Source organism: Artemia franciscana, unplaced genomic scaffold (assembly GCF_032884065.1).
Source record: "Artemia franciscana unplaced genomic scaffold, ASM3288406v1 Scaffold_1343, whole genome shotgun sequence".
Classification (NCBI taxonomy): Eukaryota; Metazoa; Arthropoda; class Branchiopoda; order Anostraca; family Artemiidae; genus Artemia; species Artemia franciscana.
In genome coordinates this window covers 67,768-90,713 of record NW_027062798.1, presented here as the reverse complement: position 1 = coordinate 90,713, position 22,946 = coordinate 67,768, and the positions used below count along the sequence as shown (strand labels likewise).

At 35.9% G+C, this 22,946-nt stretch overlaps 1 protein-coding gene across 4 annotated transcripts in view; it reads left to right on the top strand.

Annotated features, from left to right (window-relative positions):
- Positions 1–22,946, top strand: part of LOC136042478 (integrator complex subunit 5-like) — a 60,004-nt gene that overhangs the window by 16,598 nt on the left and 20,460 nt on the right. For 2 of the 4 annotated variants that reach the window (XM_065727438.1, XM_065727437.1), the window contains one exon: positions 19,737–22,103. In XM_065727438.1, coding sequence (XP_065583510.1) covers positions 19,752–22,103 — 2,352 coding nt within the window. In that variant the 5' untranslated portion in view covers positions 19,737–19,751. Of the gene's footprint in view, positions 1–13,071; positions 13,220–16,004; positions 16,098–19,736; positions 22,104–22,946 lie in introns of those variants that run through there. The other 2 variants (XM_065727439.1, XM_065727436.1) reach the window with 2 other exon arrangements.

Below are 22,946 nucleotides of genomic sequence, written 5' to 3'. Positions count from 1 at the left end.
GTTGGTTTCCGTGAAATAAACACGTTGACCATTCTGTAAATGTACCGCTAAGTGAACAACAGCTGGACTACGTTCATGTATCGGAAATGAAAGAATTCACCAAACAGCTTCATTACTGCTTATGTATCTTCCAGCCTGATATTGTACGATTTCATCGAAATCTTTGATTTCGGGCTGCAAGCCAAAAACTGCCATGTCACTGCCTTTGATGACGTATTTACATATGTATTTGATTGCCTTTACGGAGTTACATTATTCAACGTTTATGTGTGCATTAAATGTTTTTGATAATAATTGGGAATATGGAACAACCCACTGGTTATCTACTTCGATGGTGGTACCGTTACGCTTCTTTATTATTGCTGTTTTACCGCCATCTTCAGTAGATCTTCTTCTATATTGTGGGTAACCATCATTGCCAGTAATTGTGTTTGATACTAAAAGTCGAGGATATTGCTTTGTGCACCTTCCTTTGGCCATGCATGGTGAATTTTCGTTCAGTGCACCGCAAGGTCAATGTATCATATTTTTTACAATAATATCATGTAACCCCTTATAGACATTTTTATCAGGTATTTCAGCGGAAATCACATCATCAATTTCGTTCGAAGTAATTTTTTCATGTAGCCAGATTAGTATATGTGCGTGTGGCAAACCTCGTTTTTGCCATTCCACTGAGTACATCCAGCATCGCACTGACCCAAACACTTCAAGTTTTACAATGTAGTTTATCAGTGATTTCAACTTTTGCCGGAAGACACGGGCCGTAATGTCATGCCTATGAACCGCCGATTGTCCTTGAAGTAAAAGCTGCAGTATCTCGTCCCAAGATTGATTACATATAAATGTAATAAATAAATCTGGACGACCATAGAGACGAACATACGCAACAGCATCTTGAGCATATTCATGCATATGACGGGGACTGCCAGCATATGACGAAGGTAAAATTGTTAATCTTCCAACGTTTGTGGTATTACCGTCATTTATAACTGCATCTCGCAAATGAATGTATTGTTCAGAGCGGAGCTTGGTCTGATTCAGGCGGATATATAGCAAACGTTCTGATTCAATTTTAGCATACATATCAACGACGAATTGGTGAAACAATTCACGGCATTTTAAAATATAATTTTCTTCATCCTGCCGAATCATTAGTCTATAGGAATAATAATGCATTGCACTGCATTTCTTATTCATTTCTTTGTTAGTGGCTGGATTCATCAATTTAATATTAAAGTGATAGCCGTCGGCTCCATCCCAAAAAATGATAGGATATTGTAGGGCATCGTAGCTTACTTTCTCTATCAGCAGCAAGCCTGATTTCTCGCTGTTCTTGTGATTCCTCGGCACGCTTTCTTTTCTTACTTTCTCTATCAGCAGCAAGCCTGATTTCTTGCTGTTCTTGTAATTCCTCGGCACGCCTTCTTTTTTCACTTTCTCTTTTAGCAGCAAGTCTGCTTCCGCGTTGCTCTGGTAGTTCCTCGGCACGCTTTCTGTTCTTTCTTTCTCTATCAGCCTCAAGCCTGTTTCCTTGCTGTTCTTTTGATTCCTCGGCACGCTTTCTGTTCTATCTTTCTCTATCAGCCTCAAGCCTGTTTCCTTGCTGTTCTTTTGATTCCTCGGCACGCCTTCTTTTTTCACTTTCTCTTTTAGCAGCAAGTCTGCTTTCGCGTTGCTCTGGTAGTTCCTCGGCACGCTTTCTTTTCTGACTTTCTCTATCAGCAGCAAGTTTTTTGGCATAGACTCTTTGACTATCTTCATCGGCTTTTGCCATTGTAAGTTCATCAGTCATTGTAAACTTAAACATTAATAGATTTCCACGTGAACATATGTCTTAAATATCTTGAATGACGTCACCGTCAAAGCAAAAATGACGACAACTAATTTTATGACGTCAGCCAACACAGAAACATGACGTCACCTGATCCACAGACAGACAGACAACTTATTTTTATATATATAGATATATATATATATATATATATATATATCTTTCTATATTCACAGGTGGGACATAGGGACTCAACTACAATGGCGCGTAACGACTTACGCGCGTGGGGGGGCTTGTGGTGCGCGAGGGGCCCCCACCGACTAGGTGTTGGGGTGGCGCGAAGTGCCACCCCAAAAGCTACTAATCGATAAAACTGAGGACCAAAGGTGTTTGACAACGAAGAGACTTCACAATTTTTAATCTAAGAGTGAAAACATGGTCGACACATCCTCTACCTTTTCTAAAACCGCATTGTTCTTCCCTTAAAACTTTGTCTACAGCATCTCTCAGTCTAAAAAGTATCATATTACTCAGAAATTTGCTACCTACAGAGACCAGACTAATGCCTCGATAATTACGACACTCACTCTCGTCACCTTTCTTATACAGTGGTTTAATTAAGGTTCTATGACGAATATCATATGACGACTTATACGTTCGACTTTTATGACAAATATTTTTTCTTCTCTAAAATTGACTCAAGCAGAGTCCCGTTTCTCAGTTTCTAATTTTGTTACAGGTAGTAAGTTCGGCTTTAAATTTTGTAAATGCTAGAGTTTCATGAACTTATCAGACTAGGTTGGAAAAATCCGTAAAAGTAATGTAAGTTACTTCTGGAAAAACGTCGTTGAGGCTGGGAGGGGGGAATGTAAAATCAATTATGGAGGCAGTTGGTAAATCAATAGGACTTTAAACCTACAATGGGTTTTGTACATTCATAATTTAGGTACACGGAAGTGGGCTCTCTTAATATTGGTCGGTAGGCCACCTTCTGAAATTCTAAAAAAAGAAGAGTTTTTGAAGCCGAAATTGCTTTCCTCAAAAGCAGAGAAATTGCTTTCCTCAATGCAAAATTGTTGGATGTTTGCATCTTTGATTAGAGGCTTCTTTTTTCTTAAATACATTAATGGCTTTAGCCATAGATTTTTGCGGATTTCAGCAAATTTCTGTGTACTGGTGTATGGTTCTCTTCATTTTCTTACGTTTTTAATTTTAAACCATCTGAAACTTACCTTTTTTTAACTTTATCTTTCAAAAAAGACATCTGTAATTTTTTTTTCCGTAGATAAGATTTTTAGAGAATCAGGCATCATCCAGTTAACATCCTCGAAGACATAATTTCGGACCTTTCAAAATCACTAAGCAAAATGGTTATCTCAAAATGCTGATTAGATGTGTTTCGGGAAATGATTGGCGTGGACTGAAGGCTATTTGCCTTAACATTACTTTTTACTATTAAAAAAGGCACTAGCCCTCACAATTTTCAATCGAATTAGTAATTTTTAAAGTTTCAATGACAACTTCTTCTATACCGCGATGCCCTGGTCTAAAACAAACCAGAGAATAATGATAATAGTAAATAAATAATACATTGTGCCATATTCCTCTTTTCTTGCGCTGCCTATGATAATAGCACTGACGCCCATGCCATGACGCTTTGCTTCCTGACACTTTATTATGCAATTAATCAGTGCTTATATCAGTAACTCAAATACTTTCTACCTTTCTATTTTCTTATGACTCGTCACTTCTTTCTTATTGTTTATTTGGGCGATTTTTTTTCGCCCTATATATATTCCCGTTTTATGGTCATATTGACTAGAATCTAAAGGGAAACATCCCTATTCTCTTCTTTTGGGGATTTACTTACAATGATTTAATTATTACTTGGATATTTTTACAAAGTTCAAACTTTATATTTTGTGACAAAATTATTCACATTGTCCATTACTGCTCTACAAAATTCCATTGGCAGAAATCACGTCATACTGAAAAACTTTTGAAAAGACTTTTCAAAATTTAGGGGGAAGGGGCAAATGCCTGGGGCACAACTAAAGTGCATTATTTTCTTTAAGGATCTATAAGTAAGGAAGGATGCGGCTCAACTATAATCGAAACACTAAGAAACTGCGTCTTGATAAAAAAAAAAAATAAAAATAAATAAATAAAAATGAAAGGATACTGACGACGCAAATATCGTGGTTGCAGCGCCAGTTCCTTTATTTTTAAAGTCTAGCAGATTTTCCTTGCTGTTCAAGCCAAGGTACTCTGATTTGAAGGGATATTATATTTTTTTCAAAATCACCATAGTTTACTTTTAATTTTAAGGTGAACGGCAAAAATATTTACTATTCCTGAATTACGTTCTTTACTATAACTATAAAAATTTCACATATTAATATGTCTTGCACCTCATAAACTGTATGTTATATTTAAAATTACACGTTGCCACAGTTCAGTGGACAACACGGTGGATACTCTCCTTTGTAAAACAAGGATTCGAGTTCAAACCACTATGTGGTAACGAATATTTGTTCGCCATTTCACCTCTTAAGATGATCAGTTTCTTCAACAAAGTCATAATAATCTTCTATTTTATTTATATCTTCATAAATATTCCTGTTTTTCAATTTTTTGTTTTTTATTTTTTTTTCTATTAGATTCAATGCGGTGAAAGCTTTGTCATTTTTGATATCAGTTTTTATGTTAGGATAACCTAGAAGGTATGTGACAACACTTTTATAGCCATTAAGAGTAGCTATATGTAACGGAGTGTTTTTGTTATCACTAGTAATTGTACTTTGTGCATTGACGTCTGCCCCTTTCTTAGTGACGTTTGTCATTTCATTCAATCGTCCTCTTCAGATTTTTCTATCTTAGGTGATAAAGCAGCAAATAACGCTTTGGTTTCATCGGAAAGTTTTTTGACATTACATCTAGAATCTACACTTTGGTTTTGCATCTGGGATTCTCACTTAGTTGATAAGGGTTAGCCGTTATAACTATTGTATCCTGCAACAAATTGATCTGAGCTGCATTTTCAAACAGTTCGTGGTAACGAACTGTAGTAAGGAGCGATCCGGCTCAATAGTAACCAAAACTCTAAAAAATTGAATTTTGATATCAATAGCTACATCAAAAGAATCGCATTTTAATGCTGATTTGAAATATATAAGTTTCATCAAGTTTAGTCTTACCCATCAAAAGTTACGAGCCTGAGAAAATTTGCCTTATTTAGGAAAATAGGGGGAAACATCCCCTAAACGTCGTAGGATCTTAACGAAAATGACACCATCAGATTCAGCGTATCAGAGAACCCTACTGTTGAAGTTTCAAGCTCCTATCTACAAAAATGTGGGATTTTGTAAATTTTGCCAGAAGACAAATCACGGGTGCGTGTTTATTTTTTTTTTTTTTTTTTTGTTTTTTTTTCCCAGGGGTCATCGTATCGACCAAGTGGTCCTAGAATGTCGCAAGAGGGCTCATTCTAACGGAAATGAAAAGTTCTAGTGCCCTTTTTAAGTGACCAAAAAAATTGGAGGGCATCTAGGCCCCCTCCCACGCTCATTTTTTCCCAAAATCAACGGATCAAAATTTTGAGATAGCCATTTTGTTCAGCATAGTCGAAAATCATAATAACTATGTCTTTGGGGATGACTTACTCCCCCACAGTCCCTGGGGGAGGGGCTGCAAGTTACAAACATCGACCAGTGTTTACATATAATAATGGTTATTGGGAAGTGTACAGACGTTTTCAGGGGGGATTTTTTTGGTTTTGGGGGTAGGGTAGAGGGGAGGGGACTATGTGGGAGGATCTTTCCTTGGAGAAATATGTCATGGGGGAAGAAAAATTCAATGAAAAGGGCGCAGGGCGCAGGACGAATCTGGTCACGTTAGAAAAAAACGTCAAATTCAGAGCTTAATATACAATGCTGGGTGTTCGGAGCCTCTCTATTATGGAGTATAATTTGAAAATAACATAACTATACGAGCGATAAAACATATATACCACAACCATAACTCAACTAACGAAAGAACTGCTAAGAGATAACACAACTATAAAGCGAAAACAGATGAAAACTAATGGGAAAATAAACGAACTAAGAGGTGGAAGGGGCCCAGAGAAAAAATATAATCCTTTTCCAATTTTGAGCCTAACTTCCGCAAAGGAGTAATAATGTCAGAAGCCCCGAAATACCGAATTATTTTCTTTTCAAACAGTTCGTGGTAACGAACTGTAGTAAGGAGCGACCCGGCTCAATAGTAAACGAAACTCTAAAAAACGGAATTTTGATGCTAAAAGATACATCAAAAGAATCGAATTTTCATGCTGATCCTAGATATATAAGTTTCGTCAAATCTAATCTTTGTCATCAAAAGTTACGAGCCTGAGAAAATTTGCCTTGTTTTGGAAAATAGGGGGAAGCACCCCCTAAAAGTCATAGAATCTTAACGGAAATCACACCATCGTGATCAGCGTATAAGAGAAACACCATCGTGTTCAGCGTATCAAGCTCCTATCTACAAAAATGTGGAATTTCGTATTTTTTGCCAGAAGACAGATCACGGGTGCGTGTTTATTTGGTTTTTTTTTGTTTTTTTTTTTTCCCAGGGGTCATCGTATCGACCAAGTGGTCCTAGAATCTCGCAAGAGGGCTCATTCTAACGGAAATGAAAAGTTATAGTTCCCTTTTTAAGTGACTCAAAAAAATTGGAGGGCACCTAGGCCCCCTCCCACGCTCATTTTTTCCCAAAGTCAACGGATCCAAATTTTGAGATAGCCATTTTGTTCCGCATAGTCGAAAACCTTATTAACTATGTCTTTGGAATGACTCACTCCCCCACAGTCCCTGGGGGAGGGGCTGCAAGTTACAAACTTTGTCCAGTGTTTACATACAGTAATGGTTATTGGGAAGTGTACGGACGTTTTCAGGGGGATATTTTTGGTTTGGGGCGGGGTTGAGGGGAGGAGGCTATGTGGGAGGATCTTCTCTTGGAGGAAAATGTCATGGGGGAAGAGATATTCAATGAAAAGGGCGTGGGATTTTCTAGCATTACTATAAAAAAAAACAATGAAAATATAAACGCGAAAAAGTTTTTCAACTGAAAGTAAAGAATAGCATTAAAACTTAAAACTAACAGAGATTATTACGCATATGAGAGGTTCAAAAAATACTTTAGCATAAAGAGCGAGGTATTTAAGAGAAGATAAATACCTTGCTCTTTATGCTAAGTGTTTTTAGTAATTTCAACTATTTATTCCACGGCCTTTCTGATTCAGGGATCATTCTTAAAGAATTGGGACAAAACTTAAGATTTAGTGTAAAAGGCGGGGTATTAACGAGGGGACAAACCCCCTTATATACATAATAAAAATATAAGAGCATAAAAGTTTGTTACGTAAGTTAATTCTTAAGTTACGTATATTTTTTACTAATAAAAACTTTCGTTAAAAATTAAAAGTTCTAGTTGCCTTTTTAAGTAGCCGAAAAATTGGAGGGCAACTAGGCCTCCTTCCCCACCCCTTGTTTCTCAAAATCGTCTGATCAAAACTAAGAGAAAGCCGTTTAATCAGAAAAAAATTAATATGCAAATTTCATTTTACTAATTAATGTGCGGAGGGCCAAAATCAAAAATGCATTAATTCAAAAACGTTCAGAAATTAAATAAAAAAAACTAGTTTTTTAATCTGAAAGTAATGAGCGATATTAAAACTTAAAACGGAAAGAAATTACTCCGTATATGAAATGGGTTGTCCCCTCCGCAATTTCTCGCTCTTTACGCTAAAGTTTTTAATTGTTTTAAAAAATAGAATTGTGGCAAAGAATCAAACTTTAGCGTAAAGAGCGAGGGATTGCGGAGGGGACAACCCATTTCATATACGGAGTAATTTCTGTCCGTTTTATGTTTTAATATCGCTCCTTACTTTCAGTTTAAAAAACTAGTTTTTGTTATTTAATTACAAAAAAGATCAAATGGATTTTCAGTCTGCATTTTTACACTTTTTCAGATATTAGGCATTTCAACCCACCACAATTATGCAATTGGCCAATTACGCTTTACAACTATATATTCCTTTAAGATAAATCTTTCTCTTAACTCTATTTTTAAAACAGTAAGAAACTTTAGCGTAAAGAGCGGGGCGTTGAGGAGGAAACGCCCCTTTCATATACGGAGTAATTTCTGTGCGTTTTAAGTTTTAATGTTGCTCCTTACTTTCATTTAAAAAAGCTTGTTTTTTTATTTAATTTCTGGACATTTTTGAATTAATGCATGTTTTGACCTTGGCTCTCCGCACATAAATAATTAAAACGAAATTTGCATATTAATTAATTGCAATTAATTGGAAGATTTTGAGAAAAAAGGAGCGAGGAAGGAGGCCTAGTTGCCCTCCAAGTTTTTGACTACTTAAAAAAGCAACTAGAACTTTAAATTTTTTACAAACGTTTTCATTGGTAAAAAATATACGTAACTTACGAATTAACTTACGTAACGTACTTCTATATATTGAAATTGTCTTCCCCCATGAGATGTTTCTCCATGGAAATATCCACCCACATAACCCCCCCCCCGTCAACTCCCCCCCCAAACCAAAAAATCTCCCTGAAAACGTCTGTACACTTCCTAGTAACCATTACTATATGTAAACACAGGTCAAAGTTTGCAACTTGCAGCTCCTCCCACGGGGACTGCGGGGGAGTAAGTCGTCCCCAAAGACGTAGTTATTAGGTTTTTCGACTATGGTAAATAAATGGCTATCTCAGAATATTGATCCGCTGACCTTTGAAAAAAAATGAGCGTGGGAGGGGGCCTAGGTGCCCTCCAATTTTTTTGGTCACTTAAAAAGGACACTAGAACTTTTAATTTCGTTTAGAATTAGCCCTCTCGCGACATTCTAGGACTACTCAGTTGATACGATCACCCCTGGAAAAACAACAACAAAAAAAAAAAACAGAAAAAAAACAAATAAACACGCATCCGTGATCTGTTTTCTGGCAAAAAATGCGAAATTCCACATTTTTGTAGATATGAGCTTGAAACTTCTACAATAAGGTTCTCTGATACGCTGAATCTGATGGCGTGATTTTCGTTAACATTGTATGACTTTTAGGGGGTGTTTCCCCCTATTTTCTAAAATGAGGCAAATTTTCTCAGGCTCGTAACGTTTGACGGGTATAACTGATCTTGATGAAACTTATATATTTAAAATCAGCATTAAAATGCGATTCATTTGATGAAACTATTGGTATCAATATTCCATATTTAGAGTTTCGGTTACTATTGAGCCAGGTCGCTCCTTACTACAGTTCGTTACCACGAACTGTTTGATAAATAAAAAGAGTGAAAGTGTATCCATGTTGTCAAAGAGAATCGATAGAGTCTGTTGGGAAAGATATTAAGTTTACTTTTCATGTCATTTTCAGAAATACTGTCTGTATCAGGATAAAAAAAAGAAGCTAGAATATATTCCAAAGTTTATGGATAGAGATGTAAAACCTGGTTTGCATCTAGCCCTGGGTAAAATTGCCGCATTCCAGAATTACGAGTAACCTTCCAAATTGTAAAAAACTTAAAAGTTAGAAATATAAAATTTTGGAATTAAGGCTTGAACTTAATAAGATATGTATGTCAAGCTGGCCTGTAAGCTCGCGTTTTTAGAATGCTTACTGCCCTTCTGGCCCAAAAAACTTCTCTGGAGTTGAGGTTGAAATATCTTAATATAAAAATCTTACAGTTCAAGAACATCCTGGGATATTGTGACCTTAAAAAAACGATCTATATAAGTCAGAAGTTTGAGAACATTTAACACCATAAATACCATATTGCTTATAACTAGTTTCCACCACGCTTGGCATGTGTCACGTGGCTTACACGATTTCTGAAAGTGTGTGCCTCCTTGGATTCACCTTTTTGTTTTTATGGCACTTGGTATCTACCAAGTGACATTTAGTGATCTCAAATTCTGTCGATCTGTCTGTCTGTCTGTCGGTCCGGTTTTGCTAGTTTAGGCACTTCCAGATAAGCAAGGACGATGAAATTAGAAATTGCCGTTTCCCCGATTCGACCATGTGGGAGGGAGTGGGGGGATGGTTAATTCGAATAAATTAGAAAAAATGAGGTAATTTTCACTGACGAACAAGCTCATACTTGGTTAATATTTAAGAAATTAGCTACCAAAATTAGTCAATAGTGACCTATCTGTTTGAATGTTATGGTTTAGCATATTAAGTTTTCCTGTGTTGTGCTATGGTCTGATATGTTTAGTTTTTGCTGTTTTCATGGTTTAACTTTTTTATACTTTCTTTGTCTTTTTCGAAGTGCCTTTTTCAAGATCAGAAGTCCTTACGCCACTCCACTTTGCTGTTGGAAACAACAGTATGGAGGCGGTTGAGCTTTTATTGAAACGCGGTGCATATTTCAATATTAAAAACAAACAAGGAAAATCGCCATTTGAACGTATTGAGAACAAAACGTATGATTCTGTTATCAATTCATGTTCAAATTAAACAAAAAAGCGAGTTTTTTTAAATGAAAGTAAGGAGCAACTTTAAAACTTAAAACGAACAGAAATTACTTCGTATATGAAAGGAGATGCTTCCTCATCAACACCCCGCTCTTTACGCTAAAGTTTGACTCTTTCTCTTAACTCTACTTTTTAAAACAGTAAAAAACTTTAGCGTAAAGAGTGGGGCGTTGAGGAGGAAAAGCCCCTTTCATATACGGAGTAATTTTTGTTCGTTTTAAGTTTTAATGTTGCTCCTTACTTTCATTTAAAAAACTTGTTTTTTGTTTAATTTCTGGATGTTTTTGAATTAATACATGTTTTGATCTTGGCTCTCCGCGCATAAATGATTAAAACAAAATTTGCATATTAGTTTGTTTTTGGCTGAATGACTTTCTCATAGTTTTAATCGGAAGATTTTCAGAAAAAAGGAGCGAGGGAGGAGGCCTAGTTGCCCTCTAATTTTTCGATTACTTAAAAAGGCAACTAGAACTTTCAATTTTTTACGAACGTTTTCATTTGTAAAAAATGTACGTAACTTACGAATTAACTTACGTAACGGACTTCTATATTCGTATGTTTTTATTGCGTATATGAGGGGGTTCACCCCTCGTTGATGCCTCGCTCTTTAAACTAAAGCCTAAATTTCGTCCCAATTCCTTAAGAATGACCGCTGAATCACAAAGGCCGTAGAATAAATAGTTGAAATTACTAAAAATACTTTAGCGTAAAGAGCCTGGTAATACGAGGAGGTAAACCCCTCATATGCGTAATAATTTTTGTTCGTTTCAAGTCTTAATGCTGCTCCTTACTTTCAGTAGAAAAAACTTTTCATGTTTATTTTTTCATCGTTTTTTCAAATAATGCTAGAAAATCTTGCGCCCCAATTTTTGAAAATCAATTTTCAAAAATGAGGCAAATTTCCTCAGGCTCGTAACTTTTGATGGTTAAGACTAATCTTGATGAAACTTATATATTTAAAATCAGCATTAAAATGCGATTCTTTTAATGTAACTATTGGTATCAAAATTCCGTTTTTTAGAGTTTCGGTTACTATCAAACAGTAAAACAGTAAAAAACTTTAGCGTAAAGAGTGGGACGTTGAGGAGGAAAAGCCCCTTTCATATACGGAGTAATTTTTGTTCGTTTTAAGTTTTAATGTTGCTCCTTACTTACGTATCGTTTTTAATGTCGCTCCTTACTACAGTTCGTTACCACGAACTGTTTGATTTACTAGGCTCAGTCAACGAATTATTGATTGGTATAGGGAGTGACGATCCTGAAAGTACAATTAATCATTTCAAGATCAGAAGTCTACAACAAACTTATAGTATCGGCATCGAAATTATTACTAATGTACGGGATAATCTTGGAAACACGCTTCTGCATTATGCAAGGGATCGTTACTTTTGTTAGAGCATGGTACTAGCTTAGGGCGCTTTCTTGGTTCTATTGAATTAGAACTAGATCAAATAGTAGAAATAAGAATTCTTGTAAGTGTGACAGCTCAGCGTGACTCTGTAAGCTCAGCCAGAGTCGACCCAGCTCTAAATAGGTACCTGGAGAAATTTGGGCAAGGTATTCAGGAAGGGTGTGCGAAAGCACAGGATGGTTGGCCCCCAACCCCCCGTTGCACTTCCTGGCTGAAGGGCCATGAAACGGAGATCAGCACCGCCGGTTTGGACCTTAAGGGTCTAGTGCCGTCTTACTTACTTACTTTACTTAGTATCGACATCGAAATTATTACTAATGTACGGGATAATCTTGGAAACACGCTTCTGCATTATGCAAGGGATTATGGTTACAAGGATATCGTTACTTTTGCTAGAGCATGGTGCTAGCTTAGGGCGCTTTCTTGGTTCTATTGAAGTAGAACAAGATCAAATAGTAGAAATAAGAATTCTTTCTGTGAAAGAACAAATTGAAGAAATTTGAAGACAATAGAGACCTGTTGCGAGAAGTGCAGAGTAATAATATAAATAACGTGGAAAAACTTATTGCAAAAGAAGCTGTGGTTAGTCCGTCGGCTTTACCTCTAGCGGCTAATTATGGCTACTGTGAGATTGTTAAGAGTTTGTTAAAAAGTTTCAAAGTTAATTTAGAGCTAGAATATATTCTAAAGTTTATAGATGGAGATGGAAATTCTGGTTTGCATCTAGCCCTGGCGCATGGACATTATGAAGTTGCTAATATATTACTAACTTATGATAAAAAACATAAACGATAATGGTACAACACTTGAGCAACTTATCGAAACTGCTAACCATCATTATAAGAAACCGTTTGACTTATCTACTGATAAAAACAAAGCAAAAGAAATTACTGAAGCAATGTTTAATTAAGTTTAGCAAGGATGTTATTAATGAATGTTATTAATTTATTTTAAATTAAACTATTTTCAATAATTAACTCAAGCACTGAGTCGTATAAACTCAACACAAATATAAAGAAAATCATAATATGAACGATGATTGTAGAAAGGCGTAATGAAATACAGATTAGCTGCATTAAATGTATTAACATTTATTCTTAAAAGTCTGAACAAAATTTTGTTTATCAAATTGAAAAATGGATATCTTTCTAAATGTGTTTGTTTTCAGTAAAATGTTTTCAGTAAAATGTTTCCGCTGTCGCAACTTTGGACCAAAATCAACAACTGTCAGTTGGGTTACGAAGTTCAGAGAGCATGGGACTGTAGTGGACTTGTGTTCTAAGGCCACAGGGGGGAACTTGTTCAGGCAGGAAAAAGAGTACAAGGACGGAAGAAAAGATTAACTTCTTGGGTCTTTTTTAGAAACCGGCTTAGCTTTTTACCTGATACTCATGACTAGTGGAGACTCGTGACAATGCAAGATCAATTTTTGCGAGACTTCACGAATTAGCTATATTTGGAAAGCAAATCTTGGGAAGAAGTTAAGGATCACCTTTAAAGTTATGGTTAGGTAACTATAAAAGTTAACTTTAAACTCTAACCTAACCTTACCTTAAAGGTAACTCTAACCTTAAAGTTAAGGTTAGGTTAGGTTATAGTAGCTCTTCTCTCCCATGATATTTGATTAAGATTCAGCAACCCCCTCTTGTAGACATGCAAAAATGACACTAAAACGGCCCATCCCCTCCCACCTACTGTACGTTGGTTTGCAGTCAGAGTATTAGCCATATGATGCTACGATTAGAATGAAAATTTCCTTTCAGCAATGTTTGAGTGAGGGGGGAGTCCGACCTACTCCATTCCTCAAAGCCTTTTGGCTCAACATATGTTACAATTCCTTGCTTCAGCTATTAGGATCCCTAATGAAAATAGGTAATCAGCTAATGAAAATAGAAAAAATATGGTAATTTTCACTTACGAACGGGTGATCGGATCTTAAATAAATACGATGTTTGGAAGTATATCGTGTCTCAGAACTCTTATTTGAAATCCCGACCGGATCCAGTGACATTGGAGGGAGTTGGAGGGGAAAACATAAAATCTTGGAAAACGCTTAGAGTGGAGGGATCGGGATGAAACTTGGTGGGAAAAATAAGCACAAGTCCTGGATACGTGATTGACATAACCGGAACGGATCCGCTCTCTTTGGAGGACTTCGGGGAGGGTTAATTCTGAAAAACTGGAAAAAATGAGGTATTTTTATGGTACGAAGCAGTGATCGGATCTTAACGAAATTTCATATTTAGAAAGACCTTGTAACTCGGATCTCTGATTTTTAAATACCGACTCGACCCAGTGCCGTTGGGGGGGGTGGTGGTGGAAATCTTGGAAATGGCTTAGAGTGGAGAGATCAGGATGGAACTTGGTGGGAAGAATCAGCACAAGTCTAAGATACGTGACTGACATAACTGGATCAGAATCGCCGTCTTTGGGGGAGTTGAGGGGGAGGGGGTAACTCGGAAAAATTTGAAAAAATCAGGTAATTGTAACCTATGAACGGGCGATCAGATCTTAATGAAATTTGATATTTAGAAAGACCTTGTGCTTCACAGCTCTTATTTCAAATCCCTGCCAGATCCGGTGACATTGGGGGAGGTGGAGGGGGAAACCGGAAATCTTGGTAAACGTGATAATCGAGGCATCTTTATCTTAATAAAGATGCTTTATTTTCAATTAAAACCGAATCCGGGGACATGGGGAGTTGGAGGGGGAAACAGAATTCTTGGTAACCAGAAATCTTGGAAAACGCTTAAAGTGGAGAGATCGGGCTGAAACTTGATGGGAAGAATAAGCACAATTTATAGATACGTGATTGACATAATTGGAACGGATCCGTTCTCGTTGGGGGAGCTGGGGGGGGGGTGTGTTGATTTGGTGAGGTGTTTTAACTTATGAACGGGTGACCGAGTCTTAATGAAATTTGATATTTAGAGGGAACTCATGTCTCAGAACTCTTGTTTCAAATCCTGACCAGATCTGTTGACACTGGGGGGAGTTGGAGGGGGAAACCGAAAATCTTAGAAAACACTTAGAGTGGAGAGATCGGGATGAAACTTGGTGGGTAGTATAAACAAATGTCGTAGATACGTGATTGACGTAACCAGAATGGATCTGCTCTCTTTGGGGGAGTTAGGGGATGGGGTTCAGGGCTTTGGCGAGTTTGCTGCTTCTGGACGTGCTAAGACGATGAAAATTGGTAGGCGTGTCAGGGAGCTGCACAAATTGACTTGATAAAGTCGTTTTCCCCGATTTGACCATCTGGGGGGCTGAAGGGAGAGGAAAAATTATAAAAAATGAGGTATTCTTAACTTACGAGCGGGTAATCGGATCTTAATGAATTTTGATATTTAGAGGGACCTCGTGACTCGGAATCCTGACCGGCATTAAGCTGCTGATTTTCCTTTTAAATGAATATTTAAAATTTTCAAATTTCCTTTTTTAAATTTTCCTTTTATTGATTATTGGAATTTTGCTAGAGCTCATGCCATATGAGCTCTTGGCTCTTCCGGCCTCACAAGTGCCATATGAGCTTTTAGCTCTTGTTTTTCGAAGCAGTTGTTGCTAGATGTAAATAGGGACGAAGACCACGCTACCTCGCCATTGCAAACACCAAAAGCAAGAAGAACAATGGGGAATTGCTCAAGACAGTGGGAAACGAATTAGAAGTAATATTTCGGCCCTATGTCCAAGGGCCGTCCTCAGCAATACAATATATGTAAGAAGAAAAAACTTACAACAAGATAAAATCAATAAAACTATAAATAGTGAGAAAGTCCCTATTGTACTTTTTATAAAAAAGTCCTGGTTGAAATTCGCTGAGGTAAGGATGCTGGGACTGCTTTTGAAAAAAAAATTCATTTTAGTTTTATTGATTTTATCCTGTTGTAAGTTTTTTCATCTTATATATTTTTGTATTGCTGAGGACGGCCCTTGGACATAGGGCCGAAATATTCATTCTAATTTTTTTCCCGCTGTCTTAAGAAATTCCCTATTTTTCTTCTTGTCTTTGGTGCTTTTTGCTAGATGTGTTGCTATATTAATACATTTTGTGGACCTACTGAACTAACTACTGTCATAATGGACCTACTAGTGTCATACTTCTGCTACTGTCATGGGCCTACTACTATCATAAGTTTTTTTTATCCCATCTATTTAAATGGTTTTTGACCTGAGAATTGTCTATTTCAACATAATCCATCCAAGATGATTATAAGGCGATCCCAGTGGAAAACAGGAATTGTGGTATCATGTTCAATTGTTTCGGTTCATATATCAGTAGCTCCTTTTATCTTATTTTAGAAGGATTTAATTTCTGCCTTTGCATAGTAAGCATGAAAAAATATATTCTATTAAAGAAACAGATTATGGATAACAAAGAATGGACAGAAGTAAGTTGTTTACTCTCGTTGACCTAGTGACGATTAATGTTTAAATACGTCATTTATTGCGAATAAGACATGATGGTGGGGGGGGGGGGCGGGTCGATGTCTATATAATTATGCACCAAGATTCCCTCTGTGAACGAACCGCTGGTTATAGCGACCATACTGTTGTTCTTGATCTGAGTAAAACCGGTTTCTCTGTTTGTATTCGTAGATAATTAGCTTTTTCTCATTGAGATAATCGACTATGCAGGTATAGCTTACTTAAATATTTAATATGTAAAGTTGGGTAGGTATTTAATATAATGCATTCCCGGCAGCCTACTTTCCATAATTCTCTGTTGTAGTTTCCATAATTTTGTTACTAAAATATTGTATTTTCATCATATTTTGGTAAATTTCAAAAGGCTTAATCTAATTTCCCTTCTTGGGTTTATTTATTGCTGGGATTATTTCCCATGGGGGTGTATCATGATTTTCGCTGAAGGATATGGGGTCAGCCCTACAAACTATTGGCACTTGGCAGTGCTATAGGATTGCATACATGGCTGGATGAAGCTGTCCTGTTGAGTAAAAGTTTGATTAAATAGGCCTACTGGGTGATTGATGCCACAGGCCTGGACTTTTGTATAGTATTAAATAAAAAAACAAGTTTTTTCAGCTGAAAGTAAGGAGCAACACTAAAATTTAAAACGAACAGAAATTATTACGTATATGAAGGGGTTCTCCCCCTCGTCAATACCTCACTCTTTATACCAAAGTTTGAATTATGTTCCAATTGTTTATGAATGATCCCAGAATCACTAAGGCTGTTTAATTAAAGTAAGTAGCTCTTTTGAAAGTACTAACAAAGCTTCAGCGTAAAGAGCGAGGTATTGACGAGGGAGCGAACCCCCTCATGTGCGTAATAATTTTGTTCGTTTTAAATTTTAATGTTGTGCCTTATTTTAAGTTGAAAAAACTCGTTTTTTTTAATTTAATTTCCCATTGTTGTTTCAAATAATGCTGGATAATCCAGCGCCCCCTTCATGGAAATTATCTTCCCTCATGAAAAATTCCTCCATGGAAAGATCTTTTCACATATCCCCGACCCCCCCCCCCCATCACCATTTTTTTATTTAATTTTTCATCTTTTTAAATAATGCTGGGAAATCCGGCAACCCCTTCATGGAAAGTTCTCTTCCCCCATGAAAAATTCCTGCATGGAAAGATCCTTCCACGTAACCCTCTTCCCTTGACCCCACCCACCGGAAAAAAATCCCCCTGAAAACGTCTGTATGCTTTCCAATAACCAATATTATATGTAAACAAATGGGCAAAGTTCATAACCTGCAGCCCTTCCCCTGGTATCCGGTAACTTTGGAAAAAAATGAGCGTTGAAGGGGGCCTAGTTGCCCTCCCAATTTTTTTGGTTGCTAAAAAAGGCACTAGAACTTTTGATTTCCGTTCGAAAGAGCCCTCTGGCAACATTCTAGGACCACTGGGTCGATACGATCAACGTTTAAAAAAAAGAAAAAAATAAAACAAATAAATACGCATGTGTAATCTTTCTTCTGGTAAAAAATGCACAATTCCAAATTTTTGGAAATATGAGCTTGAAAGCTCTACAGTAGGGTTCTCTGATACGCTGAATCTGATGATTTGATTTTCATTAAGATTCTGGGACTTTTAGGGGTATTTTCCTCTTTTTTTCGAAAATAAGGCAAATTTTCTCATGCTCGTAACTTTTGATAAGTAGGACTAAACTTGATGAAACGTATATATTTAAAATCAGCATAAAATCTGACTCTTCTGATGTATCTATTGGTATCAAAATTCTGTTTTTTCAAGTTTCGGTTACTATTGAGCCGGGTTGCTCCTTACTTACAGTTCATTACCACGAACTGTTTGATTGTTCCGCAAAGCTTGACATATTTTACTGTTATTGCTGTTGTTTTTTACCACATTGCGTTTATAATTAAAATGAAATATATAATACAAAAGGTAATTTTTAATTATGGTTGCAAAATATGGAAAATAATATATATGTATATATGCTAAAAAAAAATCTGAATTTTGTGACTTCATATCGAGAAGATTTTTCCAATGAAGAAAAATTATATAAAAACAGTTGGCTAACATGTACTAGAAATACTACTATGATATTAGAAATATATTATAAATATTATACATACACTAGAAATATAATATAAAAAGTGGAAAAAACGGTATGCAAAATGGAAAAGAACAACAAAAGAAATTCGCGTCTGATAAACTAAAGCCGTTGTTCAGTAAAAAAAAAGAAAGTCCAATATGATGGTACAAACATTTAAAAAGATCCATATAAAACTGTTAAATGATACTCTGAAGTTTTGTAATGACTCTTCTAATATGTTTTCAGAAAAATAAACAATCTTCTTATTTAAAAACCTTTATTATAACATTGGTCAATAACAAGTTCTTTCAATAAAATTATGTTAAAAAAAATCATCTTTTTCATTGCTAATTTAGTGGAAGTGCGTTGACTTCTCAAAGTAGCATTTATATTCCTAGAGTTAATTTCGTTTTGACTTATACTCAGTAAGTTTAAACTTTTTTTTAGATTGACTCGCCAGTGTACCCTTATCTGTTTAATTATTGGATGTATGTAATCTAGGGCTTGATTTTAATCAAACTATTACGAATAGGAGTTTATCTCTAATCTCCACTGGATTTTGTTTATTCTAATCCCCTTGAAAAAAAAAAGGTTTGTGTTTGTTGCCGAAATTTTTGCATTTTCTTCTTGTTTAACTGGCTGAGACGTACCTCGGTTCTTTCATTGCCCTAGGTTGTCTGTTTTTTTTTTTTTTTACTTTCTTAAGTAGTATGGTCTCAGTAATTATTAAAAAAAAAAGAAAACAATTTTTTCATCTGTTAAGCATTACATTTTAATTCATTCCTTGCATACATTAGATAAAGTTTTTTCAACTGAAAGTAAGGAATAACATTAAAACTCAAAACGAACACAAATTATTCTGCATATGAAGGGGTTACCCCCCCCCCCCCTACTCAATACCTTGCTCTTCACGCTAAATTTTTTGACATTTAAAAAAAAGATTTCTTTTCTAATTAAGCGACCCTTGTGTTTCAGGAGTCGTTCTTAAGAAATTGGAAAAACAGTCAAGATTTAACGTAAAGGCCAAGGTATTGACGAGGAGGCCAACACTTTAATTTACAGAATGATTTCTGTTCGTTTTAAGTTCGTGATCCTTACATTCTGTTGGGAAAGCTTGTTTTTTTTTTGTAATATTTGATTTCTGATCATTTATCAAATAATGCCGGAAAATCTAGGTCTTTCTCCATGGAAAATCCCCTTCCCCACGGAAAATTCCTGTATGGAAAGTTCTTCCCTATAAAGAATGGCTTCAGGAATTATTTAAAAAAAAAAAAAAAAATTTCAACTGTTAAGCATTACATTCAATTCATTCCTTGTATATGTATGTGGTTTTCCTTGCGACATAAGATACAGAATTGCTAATAACTGCTCTAGGTATATCAAAATAATTTTTGTCAGTTTACTATATTTTCTTTGTAGTAAAGTATTTTATTTATTTTTTTACTCGTAGATATCAATTTAACTACTATTTCTTATAGCATTGCAAACTAAATTAGTTATTACTGTTCTAGATTTCACAAAGTTTTATGAGTATGGATGGCTCACCTATGGCTTTAGATGACCTTCAAAGTCTCATCAACACTTTAAAGGCTAACGTTCATTATACCGGAAGTAGAGCATTGCCAAGAGAACATTTCAAGTTAGACGTACGGTCCTTTAATGATATATTTCAGCTTATGCTCAAAAAACCATCTTGTAAAAGCGGAGTACTTGTGGTTTTTGGGGTAGCTTATGATCATTCTGTTTACCAATGTGTAACTAATACCGAAAAAAAATCTGATGTAACTACTCAATATACTATTTCTGATGAAGTGAATGATATGCTAAAATCATTGTTGTCAAACCGGGCTTGGACTTCCGTATTATTGACGTGGTGTATAAAAGTTCTTGGCCAGCTCTCGTCAAAATATGCGTCCTTCATCAACAGCGTCGATCTTGAAGATATAATAAAATTTTGGTTTGTCTGGCCACCGACAAGACATTTAATTGAAATGATGAGTGATTGTTTAGAAAATATAACCCAAGAGGAGGCTGATTCTTGCATCAGGGCGTTACTTGAAATGTTAGGAGATCCCCATTATGATTGGGTAGTAGCTCATATGGGGAAGTCATTTCCCGAAATGATTATAAGTCGAATTCTGTTTGTTGGGCTGCATGACTCTGTAACCAATCGTAAAGAAACTAGTGGCAACCCTGGGAAATTAGCTAAAGTAAAGTCAGCAATTCTTATAGTCGGCCACCTATGTGAATATCATTTAAAAGAAGTTGAGAATGGGATCAGTGAGTTATATAAACTGCTACCCTCGGGAAGCAGTGATATGACTGAAATTCAGAAAGGCGTTCTTCCATTTCTTCTGCATATGTGTACAGCTTCTCTGTTTATGCGAGATATGATTGTTAAAGTACTAACTTCAGCAGTTTCCTTTGAAGTTTTAGAAATAGTTATAACTAATAATTCATGGATAATTGAATATTATGGATCAGTTGATGCCTTTAGAATATATTTATCGAAAGCGATTTTGTGTCTTGGTGAAAGTGTTGAAGGACTGTTGCACTTTATTTTTTCTACTGAAGATACAAATTGTATTGTCTATATACAGGAATTTGTGACGGATTTTGTAGCTAGAACATTTCAGAAGCTGCACGGTAGCAGGCCTTCAGAAGATTTTCCTATATTAAGTGCTTTATTGAAACCCTCATGCTTGGATCTTATAATCCCAAATTTGTTATCAAAGAGGAAGTGGTATAAGGATACATCTGTGAATTTGCTTGTCCTTCTTTCAACATATCGTGGGAGCTCAGTGGCTGTTCAAGCCTTAGCTTATCTTCTCTGTCATTCTGAAAGGGAGGAGCAATTATGTTTAGTATATAGATTAACTAATTCGTTACAACCTATACATTGGGGGTTGATAACTCAATCGCTAAAAGCAGCCCTTACAATGACGTTGATCAACCCTGAGAATAGTAATATGAGACTACGGCTGATTGAAAATTTGACCCTGCTCTTAAGTTGGGAAAATGGGAATAAAAGGGGTAAATTATCAGCTATTAATAAAGTCAGTAAAGCTGTTCAAATGAATATTGAAATGTTTTTGAATCTTTTGAGTGATAGAAATATTTCTATCCAAATTGTTACAATAATTGCTGAAGCAGGCATGCCTGAATTAATTTCTGATTCAATAGCAATGCAAATTGCTGAGTCTCTTTTGCCAATATTTTTCTTATCCCTGAATCTGCGTGATCCTCTTCAGAAGAAAAAAGCTGTTAGTAATATACAAGCCATATTGACAAATGTTTCTTCTCAGTCATCAGTTCAAAGCTTTATCCTCAGAATGCTCATAAAAACAGCTACTGATGACAAGTTCGGTTATCTACTTGGACGATCTGACGAATCGGTGTTTCATCAAGACAACCATGTCTCATTATTTGAGAAGAACAAGAAGCATAGTACTCTTGTCAGTGAGTCACATAGATATAATGCTTCAGGCGTAATTGGTAAAGGACCTCGAATGACAGTTAAACGATTTGGTGACATACGACGGGAAGATGTTGCACAAAATTTGGATATTTTCATTGAAACACTCACCAAGTGTTGTGTCAGTGATTCTGAAACTACAGATGGTATTACCAGAGTTGCCATGATACTGCTGGAAATCCTCTCCCCTGATGTTATGTACAATGGCCTACCCTGGCCAGAAGAGGAATTTTTGAAAGTTACAATTGAAAGGGACTTGTATATAAAGAAAACCTTGGAAACCCAGCCAGTTCTGTGGGAGATCCTTCGAGTCCTCGCTTTTAATCGTCCAGCACTCTGCTACTGTTCAGTTATTCTTCGTGCACCCCTTGGAATTCTTATGTCACAATGGTCTTCAGAGCAGGCAAGTTATTTACTCTTCATATTTTTACTATTCTAGGAGGCAATTACCCTCACTACCACTACCACTTACTCTATCATAGATATGCATATGTTTTAAGGGGACAGGTATAATGGTAAGCTATTTAATTTTTATGACATTTAATTTTTGTGAAAAATTTTAGGGCAACGTTTTTGTATGACATATTACCTATATCTTGTAAGTAGGGTAGAGAGGGGATAATCTCTACCCTCCCATCGGTTTAGTCTAAGATCCCTGTGGATAATATAGATGGACTGTGCAATAATTCATAGCTAAAACATCATAATCAAACATTGAAATTTTTTATATATCAGATTGTCGAAATGTCCTTGACACTAATTACGGTTTTAAGTATGCATACCCTAGTTTTAAATTTCGTTTTATAATCAAAACACAAAGAAATGAATATAAAGACAACAAAACGGCTCTATGGCTAGTTAATAAAAACGAAGAGAAAAAAAAAATCAACTAATATTTAACTGTCTTCAGAACAAAAAAAAAAACAACTAGAAACTAAAAAATATGGATAGAACAAAAATAGACTAACATAAAATTCGTTGGATTCTTTTCTCTTTGTTTTCATTTACTGACCCTAGACCCATTTTGTCGTCTTTATATCATTTCTTTGTTCTTTGTTATGGCTGGCCAGTTCGACCTTAGATCTTTTATTTTATAGCCAAGTCATGAAAAAAGCGCAGATATTATTTTTCGTTTCAATATTATTGTAAGAATTTCCCCTTTTTAACCGCACTTTCTACCCCTATTTTACAGAATTTGTTAATTAGCATTTGCTTTGAGTGAGAAAAAAATAAGCACTAATGCAAT